General features: G+C 42.7%; 1 protein-coding gene across 5 annotated transcripts in view; it reads left to right on the top strand.

Annotated features, from left to right (window-relative positions):
• ASTN2 (astrotactin 2) overlaps positions 1-12,593 on the top strand; it is an 883,583-nt gene that overhangs the window by 852,816 nt on the left and 18,174 nt on the right. For all 5 annotated transcript variants that reach the window (XM_064579942.1, XM_064579940.1, XM_064579943.1 and 2 more), the window contains one exon: positions 1,194-1,377. In XM_064579942.1, coding sequence (XP_064436012.1) covers positions 1,194-1,377 — 184 coding nt within the window. The remainder of the gene's footprint in view (positions 1-1,193; positions 1,378-12,593) is intronic.

Here is a 12,593-nt window from a genome sequence, read left to right as displayed (position 1 = left end):
AGTTATAAACATCAGGCAAAGTACCTGAAAAAAAAAAAAATAGAACCAACCAATTAGATCCACCATGTACTTAGTTCTTAGCCAACCTGTAGATATAGTTTCTACATCAGGACGGGCAAAAATGCGGTGATAGATTGTGAGTCCTGATGGTTCACTTCAAGTTGAGCAGATGTTTTCTAAGAGCACTGGTGTACAAGCAATGCAGAAGAGACATGTTCTTCACCTTTCAGGAATTCACGTTCTAGTCTCTTTCTCTCTCGAGAGAGAGAGAGACTGACATTTCTACAAATGGCTCAATAATACATGCTTTGCATCTTATCAGACAAGAGGAGATAGTCCTCCTATTGAGGAGCTATCACGTCTCAGAGGTGAGGGGATGTGAGATGGTTTCCTGGTCATATATTATCATCATAATCATCATCATTATTATTATTTTAAAACAACACATGCATGTAGTTAAAAAAAAGAAAAACCAGAGTGGAAATACTGCAAAGTAAATGCTCTTCCCATCCTAAACTCGAGTCTCCCAGATTCTTCTAGAGGCAATCGCTGTTAGCAATGACTTGGGGATGTACATACATTTTGATTAGAGTCTTCACAGGTGAAAGAATGGGCCTTCCATTCAAGGGAGCAACCCATGATGACTCTAAGTTACATCAATTAATTACTAGGAATGACTGAAGGAGTAGAAATTGCCATGAATTACCATGGATTTTCTTTGAAAGACTTTTTAATGGAGACCTATTAGACCTGATCACAGAACTGTGTTGGAAATATTACAGAGGGGAGACAGAAATAGAGTGTTGAGATGAGCCCAAGACGGTTGATTTAAGCCTCTACACTTGTTTGGAATTTTATGTTAAATCATGGGTACCAAATGTATGTTAATAATGAAGCTTGCAAATTATGAGCACTAACTTTGTGCCAGGCCCTGTGTTGAGTACTTTACATTCACTGTTTAATTTTGTCCTCCCAGCACATCTCCAAAATAGACCTCATTATTTTCAGCTGATAGATAGGAAAACTGAACCCACCTAGTCAATGATGTTCAGGAGGGAATTAAGGTCTGTCTGTCCTCGGATACTGCACATGTGAATTCCAGCATGAGTGTGCCTTTCTTGCTGCAAGGCATGTTTCCATCCTCACTTTTTCCTGCTGTCCAGTGATCTGTGCCTGCACTTCTCCCCCTTCAGAGATAGCAGACAAGATCTACAATCTGTACAATGGGTACACAAGTGGCAAGGAGCAGCAGACTGCCTACAACACACTGATGGAAGTCTCAGCCTCAATGCTGTTCCGAGTCCAGCATCACTACAACTCTCACTATGAGAAGTTTGGCGACTTTGTCTGGAGAAGTGAGGATGAGCTGGGGCCCAGGTATGAAGGGGTGTGTGAGTATGAGTGGAGTGGTCTTGCTTCTATCTGATTTTACTGGACCCCTTCTTCCATAGGCTGAGAATGGGCTTTCTCAAATAAATAAGGGTGTCATCCACCTTAGTCATGTCAGGGTTAGAGATGGAAAATGGGCAGGGAGAATGATAGAATCTCAGAATTTTAGCTTCTTGGACTCCTGGAATGTCAGAAAAGAGAGAGACATCAGCGCTCTTTCCCTCAATCACTCCCCTCACCTACCTTCCATCTTCGGTGTTAGAGACAAGAACTTTGGACTCCTGGAGGAGATGTGTCCTAAGCAGGATCATGGAAGGGTATAGTGGCAGGGTCATGGCCCCAAATCTAGGGCTCTTCCCACTCTTTCATAAGAAATCTGAGGTTTTCTAGGGGCACCTGGGTGGCTCAGTCGGTTAAGGGTCTGACTCTTAATTTCAGCTCAGGTCATGACCTCAGGATCATGAGATCAAGCCCTGTATCAGGCTCTGCACTGGGCATGGAGCCAACTTGAGATTCTTTTCCTCCCTCTTCCTCTGCCCCACCCCCCGACACACTCTCTCTTTCCCTTTCTGAAAAAAAAAAAGAAAAAAAAAAGAAAGAAAGAACTCTGAGGTTTTCTAGAATGAAGTCCATTAGTGACCGTGACTAAATACATTCCTAAATCCAATGTGTATTAAGACATGATTTTTATCACCAGCTGTGACTGTACCAAGCATTGTACTAGGCACCAGGGAGGATTCAAACATAACTAAGACACCGTCACTGTCTTCTGAAGCTTCATAAAGTAGTGTATGAAATGTGGCTGTGTTTCATGCCTTACACCTAACCACATTCATTCATTCATTCATTCATTCATTCATTCATTCATTCATCACTTACTTAGTAGTGCCTCTTACCAGTTGGTTGTTGACCATTCAGTGACAAAAAGGGAGAAGCCCACTGTTGGAGGTAATTAAACAAGCACTGCAAGGAATAGGAATAATAAGTATAATGACAACAGAATAGGGCCCTCTGGGGAGACAAGCCATAGACATCTCGTCTAGGTAACCCAGGGAAGCCTTCGCCAGGGCTGAGACCGAGGGCCACAGAATGAATAGGGGTCAGACAAGAAGAAGGACAGGAGGATTGGAGTGTTTGGGGCAGAGTGTTGAGCTGGGGGAATCCACAGAGGAGATAATGTTACATTAGGGCAGGGTTTCCTTCAAATTTTCATCATTTGTCTGCCGCTTTTATGATTTTTGACGTATCACCATACCCTAAGCACTTTTTATTTTTGGTATTTCTTAGATTCACTTCTCATTGAAAATCTATTTGAAAACACTGTTGTTTTTTTTATAAAGGGAAAATTAGCACCATCTACCTTTAATGGAAAATTAATTGTAAACATTTGATACAATGGAAGGGAAACAAATGGACAAAACCAGAAAGCAATGCTCTTCATTTTTTTTTTTTAAGATTTTTATTTATTTGAGAGAGAATGAGAGACAGAGAGCACGAGAGGGAGGAGGGTCAGAGGAAGAAGCAGACTCCCCGCCGAGCAGGGAGCCCGACGCGGGACTCGATCCCGGGACTCCAGGATCATGACCTGAGCCGAAGGCAATCACTTAACCAACTGAGCCACCCAGGCACCCCAGAAAGCAATGCTCTTCAATCCTAGTAGAGCCTGAGCCGCTCAGCGGGGAGCCTGCTTCTCCCTCTCCCTCTGCCTGCCGCTTCCCCTGCTTGTGCTCTCTCCCTCTCTCTGTCAAATAAATAAATAAAATCTTTAAAAAAACAAAAAGATTAGCAAGTGTTAGAGAAGTACTGAAGACACAGTCTCAAACTGAGACTTTTCTTTTTTAAAGAAATCCGGAGGAGGGGAAGAGAATGAAAAAGAGAATCTGACTGCCTTTCCCAGCGTGGTTCATTGTTGTTTAACGCTGGGTCTGTGATCGTCTGGAGCACCACCTAAAATCCTTTCTCCTGCCCCTGGGGAACTCCTTCTACACTTTGGTAAACACTGGGTAGAGGAATTGAAGAATTTCCCTGTAGTTGGAGCAAAGTATGTGACAGCAGGAGTGGTAAGGGATAAGGGGAAGGTCAGCAGGGGCCAGTCCTGAATGCCCTGTAAGTAGGGTTAAAGAGTTAGGATTATCTCCCTAGAGTAAGGGGAAGCTTTTCAAGTGTTTTTCACAAGAGGGTGATATTGGCAGATCTGAAGGGGGAGAAAGATCCCTCTGACCGCAGTTGGAAGTTTAGACGGTCGGTCGAGAGGAGTCAAGACAGGAGGGAGGTGGTGAGGCCCTTGGGGCCGATCTTTTAATAACCCAGGGGAGATGGCGTTCTGCAGTAGGATGGCACTGATAGCATTGGAGAGAATCACCTGACTTCCTGAAGAAGTACTTTTTAAAGCACTCTGTGCTTTAAAAAGCTTTAAAATTTCCCTGTAAACTGGGCAAAGTAGGGTATTCTCATTTTGTGGATGATAAGGAATTGGAGGCCCCATGAGGTTAAATGAGCTGCCCATAGTTGCACAGTTTGATAAGGAGGCTGGTTCTGCCCTGAGGACTCACCCTGAGCCCTTAGAACACTTGGAATATCCCTGCAAGGATTTGAGGCCCCCAAGGGAACAGACAAGAGCTTGGTCAGGGATAAAAAAGATCTCTCCCTGCAACAGACCTTATCTGCCCATTGGGTCCTGGACTGTAACTTTTCCTCTTTCACATGAAAGGAAGCTTCTTTAGATAAAAGCTAAAAGAGGGCAGACAGGCAGAAGCACAGAGCCCCAGATGAAAGCCACTGTGTGAGTCATCTGGGCTGCCATCTTGCCCATGGATAGGGAAAGGCATCCCACTTTATTGGGCTTTCCCACAGGGCTCAGAGAGTTTGGGTGGAAGCTAAACCAGAACTCCACTCCTGACTTTGTCTTTATAGCCTTCTGGGTTCCTTTATGACCTTCCAGGACATAAATCTTCTGGAAAGGCTGCCTGGCCTCCCACAGAGGCAGGACAACCCACTTGGTAATGGACTGTGATAACCCACTAACCTCTGGCCAACCCCTCAGCAGTCACTGTCTGCCAGCCCCGATTGGTGTCACCCAGTTTCCTCCCTCCTCAATCTTTCTAGTCTCTGGAGGGGATATGAGATTCCATCCCACACTGGCATGTCAGCAGGAATCAAGATAGCTGCATCCTAGTCTATCCTAACACTACTAATGAACTCACTGTGCAACCTTGGGCTCTGGCTCTCTCTGGCCCTCAGTCTCCTCTATATCTATAAAATGATCAGGATGAACTAGGGCAGTGGTACTCTTTCTTTTTAGCAGTGGAATTTTTTTTTTTTCTGAATAGATCTTACGTAGAGCCCTAGGTCTTAACTAGAATGCTACTTTCTCAGAGAATCCTCTAAAATTTCTACCTGTTCTCTCAATCACACCTTCATGTTTTAATTTTTTGCATCATTCCTACTAGTTTCAGTATCTCATGTTGCTTTTGTGTTTACTGTTGTGTTTCTCTCTTTTACACTATGATGTCAACTTCTGTGTACTTAATGATTCTTTATGTTCTAGTCACTCTTGTAAGTGGGTGCTAAATAATTACTTGTTAAATAACTGGATAATGGGATGAGTGAATTTGTGGCTCAGATGGTTGCATAGTTTTTCTGGTAGAAGCTAGAGAGGGTGGCCTGGAGTCCCACCTGCTGGGTCTCTATTTCAAATCCTCTTTGCCCTAATCCCAAGGGACTCTTAGGTCTCTCTGAGCTCTTAAAGATCTGTAGGTCACAGTTGGAAACAATTGAATTCCATGAACTCTAAGGTCTTTCCAGCTCAAAAATAGCAATAAAAAAATGCATTGTCCTGGGCACCTGGGTGGCTCAGTTGGTTGAGCGACTGCCTCCGGCTCAGGTCATGATCCTGGAGTCCTGGGATCGAGTCCCACATCGGGCTCCCTGCTCAGCAGAGAGTCTGCTTCTCCCCCTGACCCTCCCCCCTCTCATGCTCTCTCTCTCTCTATCTCATTCTCTCTCTCAAATAAATAAAATCTTAAAAAAAAATGCATTGTCCTTGCAAATATTAAGAGACCCAAGGAGACCACATTTCATTAATTTATTTATTCATTGATTCTTTTCATGTGCTTACTATATGCCAGGTTCTGTGCTATGGGCTGGTAATGTATGAATGAAGAAGACAGATCCTGCCTTTACAAGGAGCAGCACCTAGTGAGGAAAAGTCTGTAGGCAGTTGCAGTGAAACATGTTATAAGAAGCATGCTATAAAAAGGAGGGTGGGAAGTTTGTTTTCCAGTAGTGCTTCTCCAGTTTGAATGTGCATGAGAATCCCCTGAGAGCCTTGCTAAAATTCAAATTGACTTAGTGGCTTAGGATGGGCCTGAGATTCTGCATTTCTCATAAGCTCTCAGGTGATGCCCATGTTGCTGGTCCCTATAGCACATTTAGAGTGACAAGGTTCGAGATTGGAATAGTTGGCACAGCTATCCAGACCTGGACCTCAAAGGAGGATCCATGGAGAAGAAAGCAAAATCTATGCCTAGCATCAAAGAATGAATGGGAGTCCTCCAAGCAGATGGGGGAGGATATTCTCATCCGAAGGAACAACCTGTGCAAAGATGAGTGTTGGGGTGGGTAGTTAAGAGGATATACTTGAGTCAAGAAGTACAAATCTCATTGGGACAGAGAGTTCAAGGTGAGAGGGGAAAACAAAACAAAAAAAAAACAAGGCTGGGAGTTCAGCAGAGGGCAGATCATGATGGCTCTTGTGAGTTCTGTTGAGGAGTTTGTTCTTTCTCCCAAGAGCCAGGTAAAGATTTTAAACAGGAGCAGTTTGGGTAAATGTGCTATGACTCTGTAAGGTTCACAAGTATGCATGGTTTCAAAGTGTAAAGGAGAGAGAGTGAGACACTGCCCTGGAGCCAGGGACCTTGGGTTCCTGTCCTAGGTTTGCCATCTACTTACTGTGTGACCTTGGACAAATTCCATTGCCATTCTGGACCCAATTTGTAACATTAGAGGGCTGGACTCCAAAGTCCCTTTCAGCTGGGGAGTCAGGGAACCCAGAAAGCCCTGAAGGTCATAAAGACCAGAGAACAGGCACATCCTGATTGTCCTTTCCCCTCCAGTCCAGCATGTCCTGATTCTCAGGGACCGAGGGTGGCCAGGGTGTTAAGAGCTCTTCCCAGGAGGACTCATACCGTGGGATGAACTCTATTAGGATTCTCTTGGCCTCTAATCAGCAAACCCCAAAATGTTCTGTACTTCTCCCTGTATCTGTAGTCACATACCCCCATAAAATTTAGTTATAAAAAGACATCGTTTACGTCTGCCTAATGAGTCTGTCAGGCCAGTGTCCTCCAGAGCCTGGTTCCCCGTGGCAGCCACAGGTACCAGAAACAGCTGCTCAGAGAAGACCTGCTGATACCCAGCTGTCCCAGCCATACGGTTCCTATTAGGAGACCTGAGAAGCTGAGCTCATAGGTGGCTAAGGACCAGAATTTGCTTCAGTCAGAACACCCCTGACTACTCTTGGGCTTCTCGATCCTCTCAGCTACATTTGGCTGATGATAGAGTAGGAAGAAGAGAGCAAGCACTGAAGAGTTTTGTTTCAGTGAATTCATCTCTCTGAACTGGTATTAGTATATTTACTATCTCAGCCTCTCTTGCTTCCATGGCAGACATTGCTAATAGATCACAGATCATCACAGGCTTGGTTTAGCCTGGAATTTTTCTCAACATAGCAAGACAAGAAGCCTTTCCTATCTGAGAAGAGTTGGCACATCCTATGAACTGTATCCATATCCTATACTGTATGCGTAGTGGAAGTAAGCAAATTGGATGTCCCTGTACATTCTTTCAGTTCAAGATTATATTAGCTCTTTCCTTAACTATCATGGATTAAGTCTTTTGGAATTTCTAGGATATTGGGAACAAAAGCAAACTTAGGCTTCTAGGGCCATATTCCTATGGATCTCAGATGCACTTTTAATTTTTATGCATATTTTGACATTTCTGAAATCAGGATGGATAGTGCACAATGGATGTGCACATTAGTGTTAACATTCTTCTTTTCTCAAAAGGCTACTATTAAATCAGTGGCATTTCCTATAACTTATAACTTAAAAATACAAACAAAACACAGTATGACTTTGAACAAATGCCCCATGGATCAGTGTTCCCACTGATAGTATAACAAGGTTGGCTGCTATCCTGACGTCTGCATCAGTTCCACAATGAAATCGCTGTGTTAGTTGAGACTCTGTCATACTTACCATCAGGTAAGGAATGAATTCTTGGGAAGGTCTTATGTTTTCTTGTGAGAATAAGGAGAAGACAAAATGTAAATATTTTCACTGTTTATCTTACAAGTCACATTTCAAACCTGGTGTTGAAGATACATATCCAGATGGCCGTATTTGAGCTGCTGGATTTCTGTTTTGTGGGAGTAGTCCAAGGCTAGATTTGATGTGGATTTATTCTGAAAATAACCCCAGTGAACTACTGGGAAGCCCCAACTATAGTTGTGTATATATATATATATATATATATATATATATATATATATATATATACATACACACACACACACACACACATATATATATACATGTATGTATATGTATGTATGTGTATACACGTTCTCAAAATAGAATTACCTGATTGTATTTTGTTCTAAAAGTAATTCTTATTCTATTACATCTATATGATGTGGATGTATATAAAATGGAAAGTGAAAATTTTGCATCTCTCAATCCCATAACCGCAACACAGAGATAAGATTATTTTTAGTGTGCTTTCCAGATATCAATGCAGGTATGACATGGATATGCACATGAATAGGGACTCTGATAGAGACTTAAGGATATGCCTGTGTCTATAGCCACAGCCCTATTTCCGTCAACTCTGCTGTGTTCAATAAATATATACACTATATTCTTTTTTAAAAAATTTTTCATTGTTATGTTAATCACCATACATTACATCATTAGTTTTTGATGTAGTGTTCCATGATTCATTGTTTGTGCATAGCACCCAGTGCTCCATGCAGAACGTGCCCTCCTCAATACCCATCACCAGGCTAACCCATCCTCCCACTCCCCTCCCCTCTAGAACTCTCAGTTTGTTTTTCAGAGTCCATCGTCTCTCATGGTTCATCGCCCCCTCCTATACACTATATTCTGTTATCTGCCTGTTTACACTTTTTTTTTTTTAAGATTTTATTTATTTGCGAGAGAGAGAATGAAAGACAGAGAGCATGAGAGGGAGGAGGGTCAGAGGGAGAAGCAGACTCCCTGCTGAGCAGGGAGCCTGACGTGGGACTCGATCCCGGGACTCCGGGATCAAGACCTGAGCCAAGGGCAGTCGCTTAACCAACTGAGCCACCCAGGCGCCCCTCTGCCTGTTTACACTTAACAAGTCTTTTCTCATGGATGCATAAGTAGGTATGTTATCTGGTAGGGCCCTTTATCCATGCAATTATATGAATGGATCATATGTTAATTGAGTCTTCTATTAAAGACCAACTAGGTTTCTTCCAAATGCTTTGCTCTTATAAACAAATCTATATAAATGTTTTGCCCACTTGCTAGATTATTTCCCTAGGTCCACATCAGTGCTCTTAACACCATTTCATACCCTTTATCAATTCCTGCTAGAGAATTACTGGATTTGGAAAGCTAGGGACTGAGAATTTCCTCAGTTCAAGTCAATTTACCCTTATTAGTTCCTTCTTCTTGTACAACCAGGAGCTGGACAACAGGAAGACTCTACACTGTCCAAGAAGCAGGTGGGAGATATTAGTTGATACCTATTATGGGCCCAGTCATTTATATGTCATTTCATCTCCTGAACCACCTATTTTGAACATTAAGCAACAGAGAATCAGTTACAATTGAGTAAATTGTTTAAGGTTACACAGCTAGTAACTATCAGAGGCCGAATTCAAAATAACCTCAAAAATGCAAAATTCAAACCAATATCCTGTCCATTATAACACATCGCATCTCAAGATTTGTACACAACTAAGGCAGAATATATGTATCACAACAGAGAAATAAAAGACTTCAGCAGCAAAAGGAAAAAGATGACTTATGATAGCTGGGGAGATCTGGAAGACTTCCTGAAGATGACATTTCAGCATGACTTTGAAACATGGGTAGAACCTCTCACATCAGGAACTCCATGCCTTGGCAGTTATGTCACATCAGGTGCTGTTGTGAAGTGCTCATCAGGTGCCCATCCGATGGTATTTCTCTGTGAACAAAGCCCCTAATGTCTTTTAGATTAAAAACAAAAACAACAAAAATCTTTTCCAATTTCTACTACTATTAGACTCTGCTATGGTCTGAATGTTGTATCCCCCAAAATTCATAGGTCCAAAATCTAATGTACCAGGTAGTAGTATTAAGAGATGGGGCCTTTGAGAGGTGACTAGGTCATGAGACTGGATCCCTTATGAATGGGATCAGTACTCTTATAAAAGAGGCAACCAGAGAGATCCTTTGCCCCTTCCACCATGTGAAGGAACAGCAAGAAAGTACCATATATGAACCAGGAAGCTAGCTTTCACCAGCCACTGCACCACATCTTCCAGTGCCGTGATCCTGGACTTCCCAGCTTTCAGAACTGTGAGAATTAAATCTATGTTGTTTATAAGCTACCCAGTCTGTGGTATTTTGTTACAGAAGCCCAAACAGACTAAGAATCCTTTCTAAAACATACTTGATTTGATCATCTCCAATGAAGGAAGCCCATTGGAGATACGGAAGGATCCAGTCTATATTTAGAGGAGCCTAGTTTTAAGTTTTTTCTTATATTGAGTCAAAATTTGCCTTCTGTTAATTTTAGAGTGACATCATCAATAACACTGGGGTGCCTTGCAACAGAGATCTAGATGCTATTCTCACACTGTTAACCCTGGTCAAATCATATGACCAGCCTGAGGCTCACTTTTACTATCTAAAGACTGGGACTGAAGTAGGCACTCTGGAATTGTGGCAAGGAGTATATTTAGTTTCAGCTCCCCCCCACAACCCCCAGTCTTCATTTATTAGAACAACGTAACCATTTGCCTGAGTATCCCCCTTAGTGGATACATTCCATTCCTGCTTTCCACACTTCCTCCTAAGACTTGTTTTTTTTTTTTTTTTAATTTTATTATGTTATGTTAGTCACCATACAATACATCATTAGTTTTTGATGTAGTGATCCACGATCCATTGTTTTCGTATAACACCCAGTGCTCCATGCAGTACGTGCCCTCCTTAATACCCATCACCGGGCTAACCAGTCCCCCCTCCCCCCTCCCCTCTAAAACCCTGTTTGTTTCTCAGGTCCAGAGTCTCTCATGGTTCATCTCTCCCTCCAATTCCCCCCCCCATTTTTCCCTTCCTTCTCCTAATGTCCTCCATGTTATTCCTTATGTTCCACAAATAAGTGAAACCATATGATAATTGATTTTCTCTGCTTGACTTATTTCACTTAGCATAATCTCCTCCAGTCCCATCCATGTTGATGTAAAAGTTGGGTATTCATCTTTCCTGATGGCTGAGTAATATTCCATTGTATGTATGGACCACATCTTCTTTATCCATTCATCTGTTGAAGGGCATCTCAGCTCTTTCCACAGTTTGGCTATTGCGGACATTGCTGCTATGAACATTGGGGTGCATATGGCCCTTCTTTTCACTACATCTGTGTCTTTGGGGTAAATACCCAGGAGTGCAATTGCTGGGTCATAGGGTAGCTCTATTTTAAAATTTTTGAGGAACCTTCACACTGTTTTCCAAAGTGGCTGTACCAACTTGCATTCCCACCAACAGTGTAAGAGGGTTCCCCTTTCTCCACAACCTCTCCAACATTTGTTGTTTCTTTCCCTATCCATTTTTGCCATTCTAACTGGTGTAAGGTGGTATCTCAGTGTGGTTTTGATTTGGGTTTCCCTGATGGCTAATGATGATGAACATTTTTTCATGTGTCTGTTAGCCATTTGTATGTCTTCTTCAGAGAAGTGTCTTTTCATCTCTTCTGCCCACTTTTTGACTTGATTATTTGTTTTTTGGGTGTTGAGTTTGAGAAGTTCTTTATAGATTTTGGATACCAGCCCTTTATCTGTAGTGTCATTTGCAGATATCTTCTCCCATTCTGTGGGTTGCCTCTTTGTTTTGTTGACTGTTTCCTTTGCTGTGCAGAAGGTTTTTATCTTGATGAAGTACCAAAAGTTCATTTTTGCTTTTGTTTCACTAGCTTTTGGAGATGTATCTTGAAAGAAGTTGCTGTGGCCGATGTCAAAGAGGTTACTGCCTAAGACTTGCTTTTGAGACAACCTTCAGCATCATGATCTGGCTACGGTTTGCACATGTCCCTCTTACCAGAAGTGCCTGGGGTTCTCCAGATGTGACCTGACCAGGGCAACATGAGTGAAGTCATTCTTTCTCTTAATCTGCCCTATCTACTTCTGGAGGTTGTGTCCCATTTTTGTGCAATCACGTCATGCCCTCGACTCTCATTAAATTTGAGGTCAGCTAACACAGAGACACTTAAGCTTGCTCAAGGAGATAAGGAGGAGGGAGAGAGGCCAATAGGAATGTTTCCTTACTGCCTCTTTTTTTCTCCTCCATTCCAAGGCCGCCTTAGAAATTAGGTCTCTATCCACTAACTGTGTCAACAGCTGATTGGGTAATGATGCTGGGAATAGAATGGTCGGTCAAAGGTTCTATAGTTCCCAGAGAAGTGGCATCAGAACTCAGCCCCTGACTCCTCCACAAGCCATTCCTGTCTCAGTCTCGCCAGCTAATACAACCATAAATTAATGTGCGGTGGCTCCTTCACCTCTGGCTTCCTATCCCAGCAGGTCTGGGTCCTGTCTCCAATGAGGAAGATTTCATTTCCGGTATTAGAGAAAAGTGGTCACTCTGACCTACGATTCCCTCTCCAGGGAAAGCTTGGACCATGCCTGGCCTTTGATTTATGCATCTCCATTGCCTACAAATTTATTACCCAGCACTCTCGCCTTTGGTCCCTCACTCCCTCCTCCTCCTCTCTGGCCTTTAAGCACCCCCAACCCTTCTCTTCATGGCGTCACCTTCTGACTTCTCCTGTCTTTGTTGGCTAAATGCAAGCCAAGGTCTGAGGCAGTGTGTGCGCTGGAAAATGAACTGGGATAGTTAAGTGAACTGACACTGGTTTAGTGACTATTGTGTACAAACTTCTGTGCT

Source organism: Mirounga angustirostris, unplaced genomic scaffold, assembly GCF_029215605.1.
Source record: "Mirounga angustirostris isolate CCGP_5_RB_7025 unplaced genomic scaffold, mMirAng1.0.hap1 SCAF_15, whole genome shotgun sequence".
Taxonomy (NCBI): domain Eukaryota; kingdom Metazoa; phylum Chordata; class Mammalia; order Carnivora; family Phocidae; genus Mirounga; species Mirounga angustirostris.
The sequence above is the reverse complement of the archived record's forward strand: the minus strand, read 5'-3'. Positions and strand labels throughout refer to the sequence as shown.